A 22,422-nucleotide genomic window follows, 5' to 3' on the forward strand; every position below is an offset into this window, starting at 1 on the left:
ATTAGAAATAGGAGACAAATTTAGAGAAATATCTTAAAGAGGAGAGAGAACAGGCCCAGAGGTTAAGTGATGATTTTTTGTACTGAAAATGGTCGGGTTTTCCCAAATGATTATGGCTTTTGCTAGCGCAAAAAAAACACAAAAAGCGGAGAGCGAATCATTATAGAGTCTTGGCCAGTTTTTGGTTTTTGTATAATGAAGTTGCTGAACAAATGCCAACCCTAAAAAGAGAATTGTTGGCCACCCACTCCCTGACAACCAAAATCCAACAGGCTGAGAGTAGACTCAGACAATCTAAAGAAAGTCAGGAAGAGTTAATGGGCCAGATCCAAAATGCTCAGACCTTATATGAAGACTCCTGTCACTTAGTCAAAAAACTGCAAGGGAAATATCACAAATGTAAAGCAACAGAAAGTTACAAATGAGAAAGAAAAAGCCCCGTTGAAGCAGACTCTGCCGACAGAGATAAAGAGTGAGGCAGAAAATGAGCAACTTAGATCTGAGCAGAGAGCAATGGAGGGACGGATGGAAAGAAGGAACAATTAGACTATGAATCCATGAGCCAAAGTCATCTAGAGGAACAGGAAATTGAAAAACGGAAATCTTCATATTTCCAGGGGACACAGGTAAGTTACAATGAGACAGGGTCAGAAGACAGGTCACCCCCTAAGCTGCAAAGATACTCCCCAGAATGTACAGAGGAGGAAGTTGAAAGAGCTTCATATGGGCAAAAAAGGAAGACTAGGACCCCAATAAAAAAAATATGACACCCCCAAGGTGATAAAATTTGTAAAAGAAACTGTTCTCGTTTTCTCCAAGAAGGGTCCCCAAACCATCACTGACCATATAGGAACCTATGAACTTACCCTGAAAATCTTAAACATTCAGGACGATCGTACCAAAATTGAATTATTGCCATGGATATTTGAAGAAAAGTACAAACAATTCTTTGATTCAGTGCAGGCTCTATACGATCAGTCATGGAGGGAAATCAAACATAGGTGTCAAATGGAGTTTGGGCCCTACAAAACTGATACAGCTGCCAAAGCCTTGGCAAAATGTGTCTACGTCAGGATGGCCGTACCCTACATAGACCAGTGCCTTGCCCAACTCCAGGGATCCCAGGTATTCTCAGGCCTCGACTGTGTCCAGGGATACTGGACCACAAAAGTCAGCTAAGAAAATCAATATAAACTGTCCTTCAGTTTTGGAAACCAACAGTACTGCTGGGTGTGCATGCCTTTCAGCTATACCAATTCTGGCCATGAATTCGCAGTGTTCACGCACAAGGCTATGCCAGATGCCTTGAGTGAGGAACACTGGCATACGTCGATGACATCCTCATCAAAAGTACTGATATGACCAAACACCTCACAGAACTCCGACACATTTTGGGCCAGCTAAGGACAGCTGGAGTGAAGCTATCCATACAAAGCACAATGGTGCAACACCCTAATAAATTTCTTAGGATATAAAGTTACTTCTGAAGGTTTAAACCCCCAAAAGAAAAAGGTTGAAGCAGTATTTTTACTGTAAAGGTCCCTACTAATCTTAAAGAATTAAGATCTTTCTAGGAATGGTTAACTATTCACGCAAGTTCATCGACAATTAGGCCGAGATTAGCAAACTGTTACTTCATCTGCTGAAGAAAGACACTGAGTGGTCATGGGGCAGGAACAAACAGACACTATGAAGGAACTAAAGGTCTGACTCACCCAAGCCCCCTGCCTTGCGTATACAGGAGGAGGTAAACCCTTTTTTCTTGAGACAGGGTGCACACAGGTAAGTATGAGTTGTGTTCTTTATCAGAAACAAGAAAATGGCAGTAATATTATCGCTTACGCCAACAAAACATTGTCCTCAGTTGAGATTACGTTTTATGACTGCGAAAAAGCTTTATTGTCCACTGTCTGGGAATTACAGAATTTCCGCAGTTACATTCAAGGTGAAAGAATTACTGTCGAGTCCGCACACCAGCCTTTGCAGTATTTACAGAGTGAACGTATCAGGGATGGAAATGTGTCTAATAGCCGCATCACTGCTTGGACTCTGTCCTTGCAAGAGTGGCCCCTGGAAACTTGATATAAACAGAAGAAAAGTCCAGTGGCCCAGGACCTTGCTGAGCTGCATGATTGTTCCGCCCCTGATCCCTGCGCGGGGACCCCGGACACTGACTTTTTAGAAGAACAACTGTTGTCACCATACAAATTTTATGATGATTAATACTGTAAACAGTTGCCGTGTGTTTATGTAGATGGCTGTGCCTATCATCATAAGGACAAAGGCCAGCTCCAACTAGTGGCTGACATCAGGATCATATGGACCCAAGGTGTAGCCCCAATCTCTCTGGGATACAAACTTGGGCCAAGAAGCAGCCAAGTTGCTGAATTCGCTGCAATCCTGAAAGCTGTTGAGATGGCCATAGATTACGGCATTAAAGAATTCTCCATCATCACCAATTCAAATTACGTTAGGAATAGTTTTGTGGAGTATCTCCCCCAATGGAAACGGAACAAGGTAAAAAGTAACCATAAATCTGTGAAACATGGTGAGTTGATGTGTCAAATCGACCAATTAGTAAGGTTACATGAGATCACGCTATATTTTAAGAAAACCAAAGGCCGCTCCAAACTCATAGGTGAAGAAAAAGAAGGGAATGATCAGGCTGATACCCTAGCCAAAGAAGGGGCCCTAACAGGTGAGTTGCTAGATATAGATAATCTCAGTACAGTCAGAAGCTGTCACTAGGCAACAAGCTGGGATGACTGGTAATTCAAATGTATTGCAATGGTGTCATGAAAACTCCAGTGAAGCCCAAAAAAAAAGACACAATAATTGGTCTGTTTTATAAACATTTGGAACGTCCGAACCAGAATCCCCTTAGTCAAGAAAATTATCCCAGCAAGAAAAACTTACGTATATTAATGAATTCCAAATCCCAGTTCAAGCTGCATCAGGGATTGTTGATCCGCACCTCCAAGGGCTGTACTATCCAACAATGGGTAGTCCCCCTTAAATTCAGAGGTTTAATGCTACAGCATGCCCATGACTCCCCCAAGTCTGGGCACCACGGAGAAAAAAATCACCTATGGGATCCTCCGGGATTACGCCTACTGGCCTCATATGCTGCGCAATGTGAAGGCATACTGTCAAGGGCGCTTAATATGTCCTCAATTTCAACCGGCTTCGCCCACCCATAGGGCACCCCCTTCAGAAAAGGGGGATATGCATGCCTTGGTCAGACCTTCAAATGGATTTCTTTGGGCCTGTAACAAAATCTTCACGTGGGAATCGATATGTGTTAACTGTAACATGTTTATTTACCAAATATGTTGAATGCATTCCCGCACCAAATAACAGCTCCCACACATGTGCCGCCCTTTTGATAAACCACATTTTCACGCTTCGGCCTTTCACAGATAATAGAATCTGATAGGGGTACTCATTTCACTAGCGAAGTAATGACCAAACTGTGGAAGATATTGGGTGTAAAAAGAAAGCTACACATTGCCTATCGGCCCACCTCTAGCGGGGGAGTGGAACGGTACAATCAGACCATTGTAAAAATACTTAAGAAATTTGTAAAGGAAACAGGCAAGGACTGGGATGTAAAGCTTCCTTCCTTGCCATCCTGGAGAGGTCCATTCAACATTGTGGACAAGATCTCCCCTGTGGCATATAAACTGCATATTTCACAGAATGGTGAAATCAGTGAGAGATGGATGCACAATCAATTACGTGCTTGCCACCCCAAGTCCCAATTACAGTTGCTGGAGGAATAACCCTCGGCAACATATACTTTCAAAGTCAATCAAAAGGGTAAACTCAACTGAACACACATATATATATATATATATATACACACACACACACATTTTTTTTTTTTCCTTTTAATAGTGTATACATAAATGCAAAATTATATCCCTGACGCCATCGAAACTCATAATCAGAGATAATAGTGACCGGATGATCAAAGGAGGGCCTTTGCACACCAAGTTACCACCCATCAAGAAAGACTACCAACAATCATCTGACTCTCGCCATGTTATGGAGTGAATTCCATGCAAGTTTTCCTGACATACTTGGAATTCAAAAGGGGGACTTTGTCATGGCAGAGACGCATCAAAATATCACATTTTTTTCATATAAAGTTTAAATGAGTCACACTCCAAGAAAGCACTTCCCCTCCCAATAGAAACAGTTGACTAAGTTTCATGACCCATTGGAAGGCTAAATTCAAGTAACAGAATCCTGTATTGAAGCTGAGTAAACATGAACACTAATGTCATCTTACCCAAAACCAACTGACAAGAGACTAAATTTACTAAGCTTTCAATTAAAGAAAAAAAAGTGGATAAATAAACCCATTGTGTCAATGGATAAATGTATCTCCTTAGTCAACCCCAATGTTGACTCAAGCTGTCTCGCAGACAATGACTGAGATGCACCAAAAACGTCAATAGTCCCAAATGTATGAACAGACTATACTGTTATTGACCAAAACCGGTCCTATTTCAATACTCAAGGAAGACTTTCAATTCCTGTATGTATATATATCTACAGTACATGACCGCGAGATTGTGTTTCCAGCGCGATCCCATCACGCTGGTTCTCGGCGACAGGGTACTGTGCGTGTCGCACTGGCTCACTCATCGGGAAAGGAACACTTTTTTTTCCTTTCGCGATGAGCGACAGGCAGTGCTGACAGCTGTCTGGTAAATGAAAAAAAAGACGTGGGTTCCCTCCCGGGGCATACCAGGCCCTTAAGTCTGGTATGGATTGTAAGGGGAACCCCCTACGCCGAAAAATCGGTATGGGGGTCCCCCCAAAATCCATACCAGACCCTTATCCGAGCACGCAGCCCGGCCGGCCAGGAAAGGGGTGGGGACGAGCGAGCACCCCCACCCCTCCTGAGCCTTACCAGGCCGCCTGCCCTCAACATGGGGGGTGCCTTGGGGGAGGGGGGCGCCCTGCGGGCCCCACCACCCCAAATCACCTTGTCTCCATATTGATGAGGACAAGGGCCTCTTCCCTAGCCGTTCTAGCCGTTGGTGTCGGGGTCTGCAGGCGGAGGGCTTATCGGAACCTGGGAGCCCCCAGATCCCGGCCCCCCACCCTATGTGAATGAGTATGGGGTACCCCGGAGCTGCCTAATAAATTACTCTTAAAACCTGTGTACTGTGTTTTTTTCTTTTTCTTGACACTTTTTTCCCTAGGTGAATGGGTAGGGGTACCCTGTACCCTATACTCATTCACATAGGGTGGGGGGCCGGGATGTGGGGGCCCCATTATTAAAGGGGGCTCCCGGATTCCGATAAGCCCTCTGCCCGCAGACCCAGACAACCAACGGCCAGGGTTGTCGGGAAGAGGCCCTTGTCCTCATCAACATGGGGACAAGGTGCTTTGAGGTGGGGGGGCCCGCAGGCACCCCCCCATGTTGAGGGCATGCGGCCTGGTACGGCTCAGGAGGGGGGCACTCGCTCATCCCCACCCCCTTTCCTGGCCGGCCTGCGTGCTCGGATAAGGGTCTGGTATGGATTTTGGGGGGCCCCCATGCCGAGTTTTTGGCGTAGGGGGTTCCCCTTTCAATCCATACCGGACTGAAGGGCCCAGGTATGCCCCGGGGGGGGGGGGGGGGACCCACGCCACTTTTTTCATTTAAAATTTGGCGCGGCGTTCCCCCTCAGGATTCATACCAGACAGCTGTCTGCACTGCCTGTCGCTCATCGCGAAAGGAAAAAAAAAAGTTTTCCTTTCCCGATGAGTGAGCCATCTCGCCGCTGGCTCCCGCGACCGGGCTCGCTGTTGATAAATGCGGCGAGATTGACACAATATCGCGGTCTCCTACTGTATATCACAAGTGATGCAAATGCTATATATCAAACGTTGTAAGAAAACACTGAAAACCTGTATACATATTGCATTATAAATATATGAGATACTAAAAGTAGGAATATAATATTTAAAAAACAGAATTAATGAAGAACTATGTTTTAGATACCATCCACGTGAAAATACCCATATTACATGGGTTGTCCCAAGAAATATAAGTTTTCATAGGATTTGCAGGAGTCATGCATCTGTCTATATAAATATCCATTGTGTGTAATATTAATCACATTTTTACCAAATGTATTATATTTTGTACCAATTGCTGGGGTCCCTAAACAATAGATAAATATATTCATAGCCCCAATATATAGATACATTACCCATTATAAAAGAAAACATATTTTTCTATTAACAAATATGTTTAGAACACATTTTCTGTCCTCAGACACACCTAGTGGCTGAAGATATTACCTAAGCTTAGCCGGTAAATCATTAGAATTCCCCAACTAATGGAGAATGAGCCAAACCTTCTGGGCTGAACTTATGATAATTTTATGAGCTTATTGTCCCAGATGGTATAAAGAATGTGAGGGCCATAGAGTAGGGATCACAGACCCACACACCAGATACACCCCTAGACGATCATGAAGTCTATTTGACCACTTCCCATCTTGCTGGACCTTGTGACTGGAACCACTCGATGCACTTAGATATTGGCGGACATCTTCCCCTTTTAAGCTGTTGGTAAGATACAGATCGTACAAATCCTATATCTTTTCTCTCAAAATTGTAAGGATTATATTTTATAGTTAAAGTATTGACATTTATAGATTGTGCAGGCCTTGTATTATTGTAGCTGTGTTTAGGGGAATTCAGACAAACTTGTATACATCAATTTAAAATTCTGTGGTCCCAGGGAGAGTTCTATTGCTCCATTTAATTTTAGTATCTCTGTTAGTTTAATATTTATTTCAAATTGGCAATATTTTTCTGTTGACTTAGTGAGACATATTTTGGATTCCTTCTGGACGGAGAAATTCAGAGGACTGTTTCCCGGAGCGACAAGGGATATTGTGTGCTTGAATATAAAGCGTAGATTACCCCACATATTTTTCCAACAGACCAATTTGGGCTCCCCTGAGTAAATTGTAATATTTAGATATATAGTTTCATTGCCGTGTAGATGTTTTGATGATGCATGTGTGAAATATCAATCACCAGAAAATCTAGTTCTGTATGAAATTGTAGGACTATACTCGTTAATTAATAAAGTCAAATTATTTACTTGTTAATTTTGTTGGGAGATATTTATACTTTGGTAAGAAAACCCCATAAATTAACTAACTCAGGAAAGGATTGTGGTATGTACTGATATTCTGAACTAGGTTCACAAAAATGACCGTAAGGTTGGAGGCACTGAGAAATAAAACACTTAGATCTTAACTAAGATTCCATACCACACTCACAATACCTACTATATCATACAATTTATTGCAAGATATTACATATTTTTGTGTTTTTTGTTTAATTTTTTTTATCATTACAGTAATTATGTCTTGTCTGGTTATATAATCATGTTTAGATGATTTTTTATAAAATCTAAATGTTATTTGTATAATAAATTCAGATTTTTAATATCCAGTGTCCTTGCCAATTTAAAGTCCCAATTCCCTTTTGGCGGAGTACAAATTACCTTTCTATGTAACATTTAAGACATTGGAGCTCCGCAACATAGAATTCAGGAGTTTAGAAGCCATCTACAGCTTTCAAATTTCACTTAATTAAGGAAATGAAGTGTAAGCCACAAAGCTAAGGGCCCTTTCACACTGGGGCTGGGGCGGCGTCGGCGGTAAAGCGCCGCTATTGTAAGCGGCGCTTTACCGTCGGTATTCGGCCGCTAGTGGGGCGTTACAAACCACCGCAAAGCGCCTCTGCAGATATAGCAGCGCTGTCCCATTGATTTCAATGGGCAGGAGCGGTATATACTCCGCTCCTTCACCGCTCCGAAGATGCTGCTAGCAGGACTTTTTTTCCCTCCTGCTAGCGCACCGCTCCAGTGTGAAAGCCCTCGGGGCTTTCACACTGGAGACAAAGCATCGGCTGTTTCGGGTCGGTTTGCAGGAGCTATTAGCGCAATAGCGTCTGCGAAACCGCCCCAGTGTAAAAGGGCCCTAAAGGTCTTAATTGCCCTGCAAGATAATATTTAGAGAGGTTAGTAAAAGCTAATCCTCCCTGATATTATAGAGCAAGTAAAGCAGACCTGAAAATTCATTGGCGCTTAGAATTCCAAGCAAAATAAAGTCAGAGGACGGAATTGGTAGGGTTTCATAAGGCTACAATAAGTATTTTATCACTGGTTTTCCATGAGTGCTTTGTAGCTCAACAAGCAAAATTCTACTCATTTCAACAGCCCCTCTCTACATTTAAGCGTGAACAGCAGCCATTGAAATTATAAGGATTTTGCTTGTTGAAGGTCTTCTAGGTTCAAAACTACAAAACACTGCAAAACAGGTTTGAATGCAGTCTGAGGGTATGTTTGAGTAAGGCGCTGTAAGGTTTGTTTGGGAACACTAGGGGAAAGAGCCTCCACTTTGTTTTATTTATTATATAGCCTGGGAATGAACTATATCAATCCAATTCTTTAGGAAAATTGAGAACAATGTATAGTTGGGTAAGCATCAAGAGGAAGTCGCTAGCGAATAAAGAGATTTTAAAGTCTCTGTTGAGCACTGGAATACCATGAACATGAAGGTTCCGCTTGATGCATGCTGCTAGAGGTTCAATTTATATAGCAAAAAGAACAAGGGGAGGGAAGCAGCCCTGTCTGGTATGGTTAGATTTGAAAAGGGGAAGGTGAGCTGTAGAGTAAAGGGGCATAACAGCTTAGAGGACAGGGCTCTTGATCTCCAGGCGTCTAAAGGTGATGAATAAAACGGTCAAGTGAGCCTTTTGAAGGGTTTTTTTTCGCATTGAGGATGAGTAGGAGGGCCTCATATTCTGGTTGGACAAGTCAATAAGATCACTTGCCAATCTGGTGTTATCCAACGTCTGCCGAAAAGGGATGAACCCAACTTGATTTGTGTGAATCATAGGAGGGAAGAATCTCATTCCGTCTAAATGCCAGTAACCTGGTAAAGATCTTCAGGTCAAAGTTCAGCAGTGGCCCTTATCAGGTTTAGGAATTACTTTGATGCACGAAAATGTGCATGTTGCAAGGAAAAGTTGTATGTTTTAGGAAACCATTAACCACTTGACGACCACCTCACGCTGATATACGTCGGCAAGGTGGCACGGACAGGCAAAATCACGTAGATCTACGTGATGTGCCTTCCGCGGGTGGGGGGTCCGATCGAACCCCCCTGGTGCCCGAAGCGGTCGCCATGTCTTCCCGGGCGATGAGAGGTCAGGGGGAGGCCATCCATTGTTGGCCACCCCCTCCCGGCGAATGAAAACACTTCCTTTCCCTCTGTAATGTAAACAGAGGGAGAGAAAGTGATGTCATCTCTCCTCGAGCCGGTCTTTTCGATCCAGCGCCAAGGAGAGAAGACATCAAGTAAGTGCACCAACACTACACTTCCAGTAGAATACGCAGGCACACTTGTCACCCCCCTTCACCCCCCTGTACCCCCTGTCACACTGACACCAATAGCAGTTTTTTTTTTTTTTTTTTTGCATTGGTGTCAGTTTGTGACCGTTATAAGTGTTAGGGCAGTTAGGTTAGCCCCCTTTAGGTCTAGGGTACCCCCCTAACCCCCCCTAATAAAGGTTAACCCCGTGATCACCCCCCGTCACCAGTGTCGCTAAGCGATCGTTTTTCTGATCGCTGTATTAGTGACACAGGTGACGCTAGTTAGGGAGGTAAGTATATAGGTTCGCTGTCAGTGTGTTATAGCGACAGGGACCCCCATATACTACCTGCTAAAGGTTTTAACCCCTTGATTGCCCCCTAGTTAACCCTTTCACCAGCGATCACCGTATAAGTGTTACGGGTGACGCTGGTTAGCTAGTTTGTTTTTTGTAGTTTATTATAGTTTATTATAGTTTTAGGGCACCCGCCGTTTATTCCCTTATAAAGGTTTAACCCCCTAATTGCCCGGCGGTGATATAAATTACGTTTTTAGGGTCAGATAAGGTCTGCGTCGCCCCAGGCAGCGTCAGGTTAGTGCCAGTACCGCTAAAACCCACGCACGCAGCATACACCTCCCTTAGTGCTATAGTATCTGAGCGGATCGATATCTGATCCGATCAGATCTATACTCCCCAGCAGTTTAGGGTTCACATAAACGCAGTGTTAGCGGGATCAGCCCAGATACCTGCTAGCACCTGCGTTTTGCCCCTCGGCCCAGCCCAGCCCACCCAAGTGCAGTATCGATCGATAACTGACACTTACAAAACACTAAGCACACATAACTGCAGCGTTCGCAGAGTCAGGCCTGATCCCTGCGATCGCTAACAGTTTTTTGGTAGCGTTTTGATACAGTCGCTGACAGTCAGGAGCTTTTTTGCCTGTCAGTCTCACTAGTGTACCCCTAAATTTAGAGCCCAAAACGGCAAATCGAAGGTACACTAGTGAAGAGGCCTACACGTTTCTGAGCATGACAGAGTGAAGAGGAAGTCACTCATCTGTCAACTTCAGGTTTAGAATACGATCCTGTAGAGGACAGCGGCTCCATGACAGATAGCTCTGACGACGGAGTTGTGGTCCCTGCTAAGGTCAGGCGTACCAGACCCCAAACTTCTTCTTCTGTCCTTGAAGTGCAAGAACCGCAGGTCCCTCGTATGGAGCAGAGCAGTACTAGCGCCGCTATTCCTTCTGGTGAACTGGCAAGCACCAGCGGCCTAGTACACCCTGGTCGTACATCCAACACTGCAGTATCACGTGGTGACGTGGCGAGTCCCATAAGTGCAGTTCAAGCTGGTGAGGTGGCAAGCACTAGTAGTGTCCCACTGCCACCAAGAAGACAAAGACAGGCCCGTCATGCCCATAGTGCCCTTCCTGCTGCATTCGCCAATCCGAACTGGGAACCCACCACTTCTGCAGCACCCGTACTTCCCCCTTTCACTGGCCAACCCGGAATTCAGGTGGAAACAGTTGACTTTACGCCACTGGATTTTTATTCACTGTTTTTCACCGAAGATCTCTATAGTTCTATTGTGGACCAAAGCAATTTGTACGCTGGTCAACACATCGCCACTATTCCCCAGTCCTCCCTTGCCAGAGATTGGAGACCAATTACGGTCTCTGAATTTAGGATCTTTCTGGGCCTTTCCCTCCTCATGGGCTTGAATAAAAAGAGTAAGTTGCAGTCATATTGGTCCACTGACCCAATTTACCATTCGCCCTTGTTCTCTGCATCCATGGCCAGGGCAGGATACGAGCAGATTTTGCGGTTCATGCACTTCAACGATAATGAACTCTGTCGTCCTCGTGGAGACCCTGCATACGATCGGCTCTACAAAATTCGGACCCTCGTAAACCACTTCAACCAACGTTTTGCAGACTTGTTTACCCCCCATCAAGTTGTCTGCGTTGATGAGTCCCTGATTGAATTTTCTGGCCACTTGTCATTCAAACAGTACCTTCCCAGCAAGCGTGCCAGATACGGGGTCAAGATGTATAAGCTCTGTGACAGGGCCACAGGCTATACATGTAGTTTTATGGTTTACGAGGGCAAAGATAGTCACGTAGAGCCGACAAACTGCCCTGACTACATAGGAAGCGCTGGCAAGATAGTGTGGGACTTTGTGTCACCCTTATTCGGAAAGGGGTACCACTTGTACGTGGACAATTATTTTACGAGCGTGCCACTTTTTAGTCACTTGTTTGATCATCAGATTGGAGCATGTGGCACCATGCGACCTAATCGCCGGGGCTTTCCCCAGCGGCTTGTAGATTCCCGTCTTAAGCTGGGGGAGAGAGCCTGCTTGAAGTATAATAACTTGCTCGCTGTGAAGTGGAGGCATAAGAAGAATGTTTTTGTTCTCACCTCCCTTCATGCAGACACGACGACCCAAATTACTACGGCGACTGGTGTTTATTTCAATTGGCTTTGCTGAACGCTCATGTGCTATACAGAGCTTCAGGACGGACTGGATCCTTCCTTAAATTCCAGGAAGAGATCGTCAGAGCCCTTCTGTTTCCAGACGGTGCTCTACCTCACCTTCCCCAACCAAATGCAGTAAGCCGGCTGCATGAGAGGCATTTTCCTTATGCCCTCCCGAGTACCCCTACCCAAAAAACCCCCCAAAAAAGATGTTGTGTCTGCAGCAAGCGCGGATTTAGGCGTGACACCCGGTGTTATTGTCCCTCCTGTCCTGGCAATCCTGGTCTTTGCATGGGTGAATGTTTTGAACGCTACCATACACTAGTTGAGTATTAGCGTAGGGTACAGCACTGCACAGACTAGGACACACTTTCACAGGGTCTCCCAAGATGCCATTGCATTTTGAGAGACCCAAACCTGGAAACAGTTACAAAAGTTAAAAATTACTTAAAGTGTAAAAAATAAAAAAACAAAAATAGTTTTATTGTTCTCTCTCTCTCTTCTCTCTCTATTGTTCTGCTCTTTTTTACTGTATTCTATTCTGCAATGTTTTACCATGTTTGCTTTTCAGATATGCAATTTTTTTTATACTTTACTGTTTACTGTGTTTTGTTGGTAACCATTTTATTGTTTTCAGGTACGCCATTCAGTTGCAGCGCGGATTTATTTATCTTGACAGCAACAGCGTTTGCTCCCACGATATATAAAGCTGTGACTCCAGCGCTGTCGGAGGTGATTTCACCACCACAGTTACATACTTCAGCATATATGCCGAAGCGTGGGGGCAGCAGTGGGTGGAGGAGCGATTTGCTCCTGCCTTTTGCGGGAGGATGCCCCCGTGGATGAAGGGAGGTATTCTAATGGTGGGCATACCCACCGATCAATATCTTTATTTCGTTCAGCCCACAGGCTGCATGAAAAAAAAGTTTACAATATATGCCCAACAAGGACCAGCAACGTACTGGTATGTTGCTGGACTTTGAGTGGTTATACCAGAATGATGCCTGCAGATTTAGGTATCATCTTGGTATCATTCTTTTCAGCCAGCGGTCGGCTTTCATGTAAAAGCAATCCTAGGGGCTAATTAGCCTCTAGACTGCTTTTGCAAGCAGTGGGAGGGAATGCCCCCCCCCCCCCCCCCCACCCACCGTCTTTTCCATGTTTTTCTCTGGCTCTCCTGTCCCAACAGGGAACCTGAAAATGCAGCCGGTGATTCAGCCAGCTGACCATAGAGCTGATCAGAGACCAGAATGGCTCCAAACATCTCTATGGCCTAAGAAACCGGAAGCTACGAGCATTTCATGACTTAGATTTCGCCGGATGTATACAGCGCCATTGGGAAATTGGGAAAGCATTTTATCACACCGATCTTGGTGTGGTCAGATGCGTCGAGGGCAGAGGAGAGATCTAGGGTCTAAGACCCCCCAAAAAAAAAAAAGAAAAAAAAGTACCTGTCACTACCTATTGCTATCATAGGGGATATTTACATTCCCTGAGATAATAAAAATGATTAAAAAAACATAAAAATGAAAGAAAAGTTTAAAAATAAGATTTAAAAAAAAAAAAAACTCCCCTGTCCCCCCCTGCTCTCGCGCAAAGGCGAACGCAAGCGTCGGTCTGGCGTCAAATGTAAACAGCAATTGCACCATGCATGTGAGGTATCACCGCGAAGGTCAGATCGAGGGCAGTAATTTTAGCAGTAGACCTCTGTAAATCTAAAGTGGTAACCTGTAAAGGCTTTTAAAGGCTTTTAAAAATGTATATAGTTTGTCGCCACTGCACGTTTGTGCGCAATTTTAAAGCATGTCATGTTTGGTAACCATGTACTCGGCCTAAGAACATGTAAACAAAAAGTGTCAGAAAGGGCTTTGTCTTCAAGTGGTTAGAAGAGTGGGTGATGTGTGACATAAGCTTCTAGATGTTGTGCATAAAATGCCAGGACAGTTCAAACCCCCCCCCCCCCCCCCAAATGACCCCATTTTGGAAAGCAGACACCCCAAGCTATTTGCTGAGAGGCATGTCGAGTCCATGGAATATTTTATATTGTGACACAAGTTGCGGGAAAAAGACAATTTTTTTTTTATGCACAAAGTTGTCACTAAATGATATATTGCTCAAACATGCCATGGGTATATGTGAAATGACACCCCAAAATAAATTCTGTTGCTTCTCCTGAGTACGGGGATACCACATGTGAGACTTTTTGGGAGCCTAGCCGCGTACGGGACCCCGAAAACCAAGCACCGCCTTCAGGCTTTCTAAGGGCGTACATTTTTGATTTCACTCTTCACTGCCTATCACAGTTTCGGAGGCCATGGAATGCCCAGATGGCACAACCCCCCCCCCCCCCCCAAATGACCTCATTTTGGAAAATAGACACCCCAAGCTATTTGCTGAGAGGTATAGTGAGTATTTTACAGACCTCACTTTTTGTCACAAACTTTTGAAAATTGAAAAAAGAAAAAAAATAAATAAATTTTTTTCTTGTCTTTCTTCATTTTCAAAAACAAATGAGAGCTGCAAAATACTCACCATGCCTCTCAGCAAATAGCTTGAGGTGTCTACTTTCCAAAATGGGGTCATTTTGGGGGGTTTTGTGCTGTCTTGGCATTTTATGGCCTTCAAAACTGATAGGTAGTGAGGAGAAATCAAAAATTTACGCCCTTAGAAATCATGAAGGAGGTGCTTGGTTTTCGGGGCCCCGTACGCGGCTAGGCTCCCAAAAAGTCCCACACATGTGGTATCCCCATACTCAGGAGAAGAAGCTAAATGTATTTTGGGGTGCAATTCCACATATGCCCATGGCCTGTGTGAGCAATATATCATTTAGTGACAACTTTGTGCAAAAAAAAAAAAAAAAAAAATTGTCACTTTCCCGCAACTTGTGTCAAAAAATAAAATATTCCATGGACTCAACATGCCTCTCAGCAAATAGCTTGGGGTGTCTACTTTCCAAAATGGGGTCATTTGGGGGAAGTTTTGTGCCATCTGGGCATTTTATGGCCTTCAAAACTGTGATAGGTAGTGAGGAGTGAAATCAAAAATTTATGCCCTTAGAAATCCTGAAGGCAGTGATTGGTTTTCGGGGCCCCGTACGTGGCTAGGCTCCCAAAAAGTCCCACACATGTGGTATCCCCGTACTCAGGAGAAGCAGCAGAATGTATTTTGGGGTGCAATTCCACATAGGCCCATGGCCTGCGTGAGCAATATATCATTTAGTGACAACTTTTTGTAAAATTTTTTTTTTGTCATTATTCAATCACTTGGGACAAAAAAATAAATATTCAATGGGTTCAACATGCCTCTCAGCAATTTCCTTGGGGTGTCCACTTTCCAAAATGGGGTCATTTGGGGGGGTTTGTACTACCCTGCCATTTTAGCACCTCAAGAAATGACAGTCAAACTAAAAGCTGTGTAAATTCCAGAAAATGTACCCTAGTTTGTAGACGCTATAACTTTTGCGCAAACCAATAAATATACGCTTATTGACATTTTTTTTTACCAAAGACATGTGGCCGAATACATTTTGGCCTAAATGTATGACTAAAATTGAGTTTATTGGGTTTTTTTTATAACAAAAAGTAGAAAATATCATTTTTTTTTCAAAATTTTCGGTCTTTTTCCGTGTATAGCGCAAAAAATAAAAACCGCAGAGGTGATCAAATACCATCAAAAGAAAGCTCTATTTGTGGGAAGAAAAGGACGCAAATTTCGTTTGGGTACAGCACTGCATGACCGCGCAATTAGCAGTTAAAGCGATGCAGTGCCAAATTGGAAAAAGACCTCTGGTCCTTAGGCAGCATAATGGTCTGGGGCTAAAGTGGTTAAAGGGTAACTCCACTTTCATGGGGGAAAAAAATAGCAAATAAAGAAAAAAATAATATAGCGCATATGATTGCGACACTAATCATTTTGTAAATGAATGTTAATAAAAATTACCTTTCCTTTTCAAACTGCAGTCAATATAATTTTCTAAAAAAAAAAAAACATTGCAATATGGCTACCTAGAGTTTCCTGTACAGAGTGTGTACTGACCACTCCCCAGAAACATTGTTTCCTGCTTGTGTGATTGGCTCACAAATTTTCATAGAAGTCTACCTAAGATGCAAGTCAGTTTTCAGGCATCTCTTGCAACAAAAATGTAATTTTTTGAGAGATACTTTCAATAGGAACTTGTCTAAAGGGATGCAGGCCCAGCAGTATTCCTCATTAGTGCCCTGTAGTTCCACACCTGACAGTTAATTATGAAATCACTCCAATTAGACCTACTCAGAACAGAGGCACAGGGGAACACATGGATTTCTTCAGAACAACAAGGTAGGAATCTGCAATAAAGTTTGTTATAATCCTTGCAATGTACATTGATCACCCAGAGGGGAATGTTTTTTTTCTCAACAAAAGTGGAGTTATGCTTTAAATAATTCAAACGTGGTGGGGGTGAGAGGAAAAACACTTTGTAATAAGAATAACGAGGACCATCCTGGGCATTTGTGGGGAACGTTTTAGCTTTAGCAATAACTTCTACACCATCAATGGGTGAATTAAACAAAAGTAATTCAGAGGTGAGGAATAACAGGCATTTGTATGTCATTAAGAGGCAATCTTAAAGCGGGGGTCCACCTATCTATCTTTTTTTTTTTTTTTTTTGAGTTCATTCACAAACTTTTCTTCTCAGCATTACATATTGTGTGTAATATGTCCGCCTGCGTCAGATTTTGTCGGAAAGAATAACTTATATTATTCACTGCAGGAGGTTTCCATCTTCATTGTGGGCATTTGAAGCCCACAAGCATTTATTTCCTGGATGTGGTGAATGCTGTGCTCCCAGCATTCACCGCTCGTTCCCGCACATGCTCAGTGGCATCCTGGGAAGCCTGAGACTAGCTCCCAGGAGACTGAAACACGCCTACTCCCACGGGAGGAGAACCAGGAAGTGCAAAGAAGAATAGAAAAATAAAAGGTAATTACTGCGATTTAAATTTTTTTAAACGGCATGTCAGCATCTAGGCAAGGAAGAGAATACATACAGATATTGTTCAAAATTTGGGTGGAACCCCGCTTTAAGTTATTGCACACCACCATCTGCTAGGAAGCCCACAGTGGTCTTCTATGTCTAAGAGAGCCCCTGACTCTAGGACGTCTTTTTCAAGTAATCATCCACAAAAGATTCTATAATTTTAACAGCTTTATTCTCTTCTTCACCTTGAGGATGTTCTTCCAACGCCTCATCCTCCCGCAAAGAATAAAAAGAGAAGTAGATCATTCATGTTTGTGTCCAGGGTGTTTCAAGCCAGTGAGAACTTCTGAGAGCTGATCTCGAAAACCAAAAATGGATGTGGAATATTTCTCAATTGACACAAATTAAGTGGAGGATTGTGGCGCTGAGAGAATGTAAATACTAGAGTGGGGCAGGGATTAAGAGCCGATATGACTCCTCTGATAAAACTGATAAAGGAATATTGGAGCCCAGCCTATCATATTCCATCATATTCCACCCCCCCCCCCCCCCACCTCTAAGTCCATCACTTGTCGCTACATGCTCCTTCTGAAAACTACTGTGATAAAGCACTGTCCAAAAAACAGCCAAAACAGCCCTACAACACCCAGCAGCACCAAGGGAAGTAATTGTCACTAGCACTGCCTAGCCCAAAAAAACTCACCAGTTAATGCAGTAGGCCCAAGGGGCAAAAAAAGGATGTCTCTTAAGAAAGGACAATATTTTGCTGTTTACTCTTTAGCTTTCTTTCGCTGAGGAAGATGGGCGATCTTGTCAACAGCTGCATTCTTGATAATGCAGCAATGCCGCAGGCAAGGAGCAGAGTTTACTTGTCAGAGTTTAAGTTGCCATAAAGACGCTTCAGTTTTTAAAAGCCACATTCCTAAAAGTACCTAAGATTTAAATATGGTTTTGGTTCGATTTTTTTTTTTTTTTTTTAACCAGGACAAGTAGATTGGGACCCCAAAATTCCCACACCCCTGTAATGGTATCAAGATTAGATATGAAGTGGTGTTGCCTTTTGAAGTTCCTTCAGATGCGACTTAGACATGGGTATAGTGAACTACAGAGTAAAACTGTCCATAGATGAGCAGAAATTTGATGGAAAAATCTTAGTAAAAGTCTTAATAAAATTAAGAAAAATGTTGGACTTTAGAATGAATGGACTTTACTAAATGAAATCCACATACACACATACATGTTCGAGAAACATTTTTCATCCGGCTCCTTCGAATTTGCTCCTCACTGTGTTCGAAAACAAACATCAATTTGACCTGTGGGATCAAGTTTTCTACTCAAAAGCAAACATTTATTTTATTGCAGTTTACGGATTCTTAGATTGAGTGGCTGCATTACTTTTTTAGGCTTTGTCTTTTCATTTTCACCTAGTGATATTGACAGCAAGTTTATTTTTCAACAGGAAAAGCTGTCCTGAAGATGTAGCAGTTAGAGCATTGACACCGACCATTTACCACTGACGGGATGCTTACAATGATCAGCCTTTATGTATGTAAAATCTTTATCCTAAAAGGAAAAAAAATGGTCGCTGTAAATGCTTAATTGCAGTTTGGCTTTAGTTTCTTTGGTGTTTCTACATTTGCTAGTGCATTTAAAATTCTATCCTCTCGGGCTGACAATGCTGCTGTCCAAAGGGGTCTCTCTTGCTCATTAATCCAGAGTATAGGCATTCAAATCCTGTATAAACATGAAGTGTATTACTGGCCAGATCACCAGGTGAAAAAAAGAGGGACAAAAACACTTAAAAGAAAAAACGAATGCAGCCAAAACATCCATGATTGCAACATATTATACTTTTGGTTCTCAGGTAATAATACCTTTAAAGGCACCAAGAGTCCAACATAAATAAGGTAGCGGCTAATGTTTGGCTTGATCGGTCTAGTCATGAAGTCTAGACCCCTTCCACATTGAGGCAGCGCTAAAGCACCGGTCGTTATTTCAGTGCTTTAGCTGTGCCTTTTTGTGCTCTGGATTTCAAAGCGCTTCTAAAGGTGCATCGGAAGCACTGCCAATGCATTAATGGGCAGGGGCATTTTTGGAGCGTTTTTTACAGCGCTCCAAATCCATCCAAAAGATGCTGCATGCAGGACTTTTTCTAACGTCCCACAAGCGCACTTTTTTTCTATTAAACAAAGCCTCTAAATACCTTTTTCACATATCTTCAGGCCGGTCACGTGACTACTGGCCACTCTGTTCCTCCGATCCAGGGCTACAGTGGGAGGGACTGAGCAGCCATCACGGCTGACACATGACCTCCTCAGCTAAAATCAGAGGGAAATCTTGGCCCCTCCCGCTGTAGTACTGGATCGGAGAAGGAAAGCAGCCGGGAGTCACGTGACCGGCCTAAAAATATCTGAAAAAGGGTATTTAGAACCTTCGTTTTATAAGGAAAAACACTTACAATGTTATTGCTGCATACAAGAGGGGCTGGCAGTGAATCTACTTCTTTGGGTTACAATCACTTTAAGAGGCTTCCATCAGCCATAAGCCCCTCAAGCAGAAGGAGAGGGTCAGGCAGTTTCTAGACAGAAGAACATGAACTTTAGACCTGGGAGGATATGAAGTTTCTTCTGGGGAAAGCAGTAGCCTGATAAATGTCTAGGAGAAACATCAAAAACTCCAAATATTGAGTTGGAGCAAACAAACATTTCAAAATGTTTCAGAATGAAGCAAAACTCTACGTCATTTGTAAGTCATCCAAAGTCATCATTAACTGTTCCAGTAGCATATTTTGCAGGAGGGACTGGGGCTATGCCCTCTTGGTCCAGAAGTCAATTTTTCCTTACAGAGATCAGACAGATGCTGAGTGGATGGTGGAGGGGTTGAGGTAAGAAACTGAAGGAAGGGGAGCAGGGCAAGATCAAGTTTGCAACCCTGAGACACTCTCTTCTACCCAAACACTGGATATGCAAGATGTTTAGCTGTCTGCCAAGGTCAGCACCCCACTACCACTCATGGGGCACAGTGTCACCTGAGTGCTCATAGGAAGATTTGGTAGCTATAGGGTGCAAGACCTTGCAGCTGGAAGGAGAGAAAGTCTTTAAGTCTCAATATAGAAGATGAGGGAGCGCAGAAAATTTAACCTTTTCAGTAAGAACAGATGGTGTGGACTTAGATGTCTGCTGGAAAGGATGAGTGCTTTTTTCTCCAAGAGAAAGCAAGCAGTTCATCTGGACGTTTCCAAATTTTCTCATAAAAGAACTGGAAAAGTGGGTGCAAAGAAAAGGTCTGTGCAGTTTAAGAAGCCCTATAGAAATAGAACAGAAACCTTGTAGAAGCAACAGGCTGATCTTGTTTTGGAGAGTCAAACTGTCTAATTTAGAAGAAATAACAGTATAACTGCAATTAGTCATGGGGAAGCTCATAAGCAAGAAACATTGCACAGAATTAAACCCAACAGAACCAAAGTAAACCCTAATGAGGGAAGAGACTTAATATCAGAGGGCAGCAAGATTTGAAGTGTTACTAAACCCACAACAGTAAAATCAGTCTGTATATGCAGAATAGCATGCTTGTTATACTCACTGTAGAACTTAAGGGGTTAATCCTCTGCATTGTGTAAAAAAGGCTGTTTTGTCCTGTATGCATAGATCCTTACCTCCTGCACTGTCTGAGGAAGGCCAGCTAACACAGGCAGGGTAGCCGAGCTGCACATGCTCAGTTGTCTCTTTTATGCTGGAGAGAACATTTACTTATTCTCAGCGCTAGCCAGGTCACATGATATTGACATCACACATGTGGGAGTGTATACAGGCTGTAGTGGAAATCTCCTCCTACCCGAACTCTCAGCACTGGAAAAACTGTGCAGTTTATCATGTAACTGTGGCATACAGATCATCCAAAAAGGTATATAGTGGCAGTATTGTAATGTAAAAAGATTTATAAGCTGTGGGCACTGTGGGGGAATGGATTAACTATTTTCAGATTACCGAATTTAGTAACACTTTAAGACTACAGAAAAAAAACAATTCCAGGGGGTGTGCCACAAACAGTACATGAGCTGATAGTAGAGAGTGCTCTGGAGGCAAATCGGTACAGCAGGACTGTCCCCCAGGTTTCAAGAATTAGACATGTTGCAGCCACCACACAACAATAAGCCCTGGGTAAAAAATGAAGTCCATGAGCAATTAAAAAAAACTGAACAGTTGTTAGCTGGTAACAAAGACTGACCAAATTACTATAGGTGGACAGTAACAATGAAAGGACAACTGCCCTTTGTAGCAGTGGCGAGGTGCTTCTTAAATGATGGTTGGACAGAAGAACACTTGACATCCTACCCAGTGGAGTGCCATCAGAGTTGTATCTCACAGTGTTAGCCCCTTCCACAGCAAAGCTATAGGGAAACAAACAACGCGTGGTGTCCAAGGATTTAGAAAAATTAAGCAGCTTCTGGTATCTAGCCTGATTGGCATGCTCACAAAATGATTTTTCAGAAGCAGAATGAGCAAAGTCAATGACAGTAGCTCTGCAGTTAACCAGAAAAAGTCTGGAATACATCCAGGCGAAGCCCAGAGCATGGAAATCACTTCCATGCTTAGCCAGCAATGTCCACTCCAGTGGGGTCCAGATGTAAAATCGTCCAAATGTAAAGTAAAGGATGACCATGCCGGACAGCAGCGAGTTATTGGGTAAAAAAAACTTCTGCAGCTGTCTACAGAAGAGTCGGGATAAAGGAAGAGAATAAGTGGCAAGAAAAAATTCACAAGTCAGTCCTTAAAAAGCAAGCTGAAGAAAAGGAGTCCATTTTCTTAGGACACTAGCAAACACTGGAACTTCAGGAGGGGGTAATACCTTGGGCTGGCTGACAGTTTTTTTTTCTGCTAGTGTCCAATTTTGCCGTAAAAGCATTAAAACCAGAATGTTACCGACTCAGTTTTCCTCAATGGACAAGAAAGAAAACATTTGTACAATATCACTATACATTCCCATGTATGTGCAACAAGACAACACTTACTTTGCCAAATTAGCGAAGACTAAAGATTCCCGAAGGGAGACTGGCATGTCACTGATCATTTTACTTGTGACAGGCTTTTTCAAATCAACAATTAGAGTATTGTTCTCTTCCCTGAAGACTCTCATTTGCACACTTCTGTTATTTATCATCTTGAGGATTGCTTTTCTAATTTCCTTGGTCCATCTTCCATCCTGAGAAAAAATAAAATATGAAACATTTAACAAAATGTTAACTGAATCGCATCTCGTTTTCCAAAGAGCTGTGTATCGTAATAACTACCAAGTTTTGAATTTTGTTTTTAAATAAATATAAAATTTGTACTTTATATATCTTATTCTTTGAGATTATTAAAAAGGGACTGAGAATTCAGACACCCAAAAGAAGGATTTTGACATGGGGAAATAATTAAACAAAAAGGAACGGCTCAAAATAACCCCTCAAACTCCTAACATTCCTTAGATTTTTAGAAAAGCAGTACTAAGAACACAAATCACAAAAAGAGAGGTAGGATCTGTGTGAAAAAGTAAAGTCTAAAAAATAGATTTTAAAGTCCAAATATTGTATTTGGTTTCGTTTTC

The 22,422-nt window shown here is 42.9% G+C and overlaps 1 protein-coding gene across 1 annotated transcript in view; it reads right to left on the reverse strand.

The window, feature by feature from the left end:
- Nucleotides 1–22,422, reverse strand: part of RNF17 (ring finger protein 17) — a 532,263-nt gene that overhangs the window by 463,133 nt on the left and 46,708 nt on the right. Inside the window, exon 4 of the mRNA XM_073612476.1 lies at nucleotides 21,845–22,035. Within this exon, the coding sequence (XP_073468577.1) occupies nucleotides 21,845–22,035 (191 nt within the window). The remainder of the gene's footprint in view (nucleotides 1–21,844; nucleotides 22,036–22,422) is intronic.

This window comes from Aquarana catesbeiana, linkage group LG02 (genome assembly GCF_042186555.1).
Source record: "Aquarana catesbeiana isolate 2022-GZ linkage group LG02, ASM4218655v1, whole genome shotgun sequence".
In the NCBI taxonomy this organism is placed as follows: Eukaryota; Metazoa; Chordata; class Amphibia; order Anura; family Ranidae; genus Aquarana; species Aquarana catesbeiana.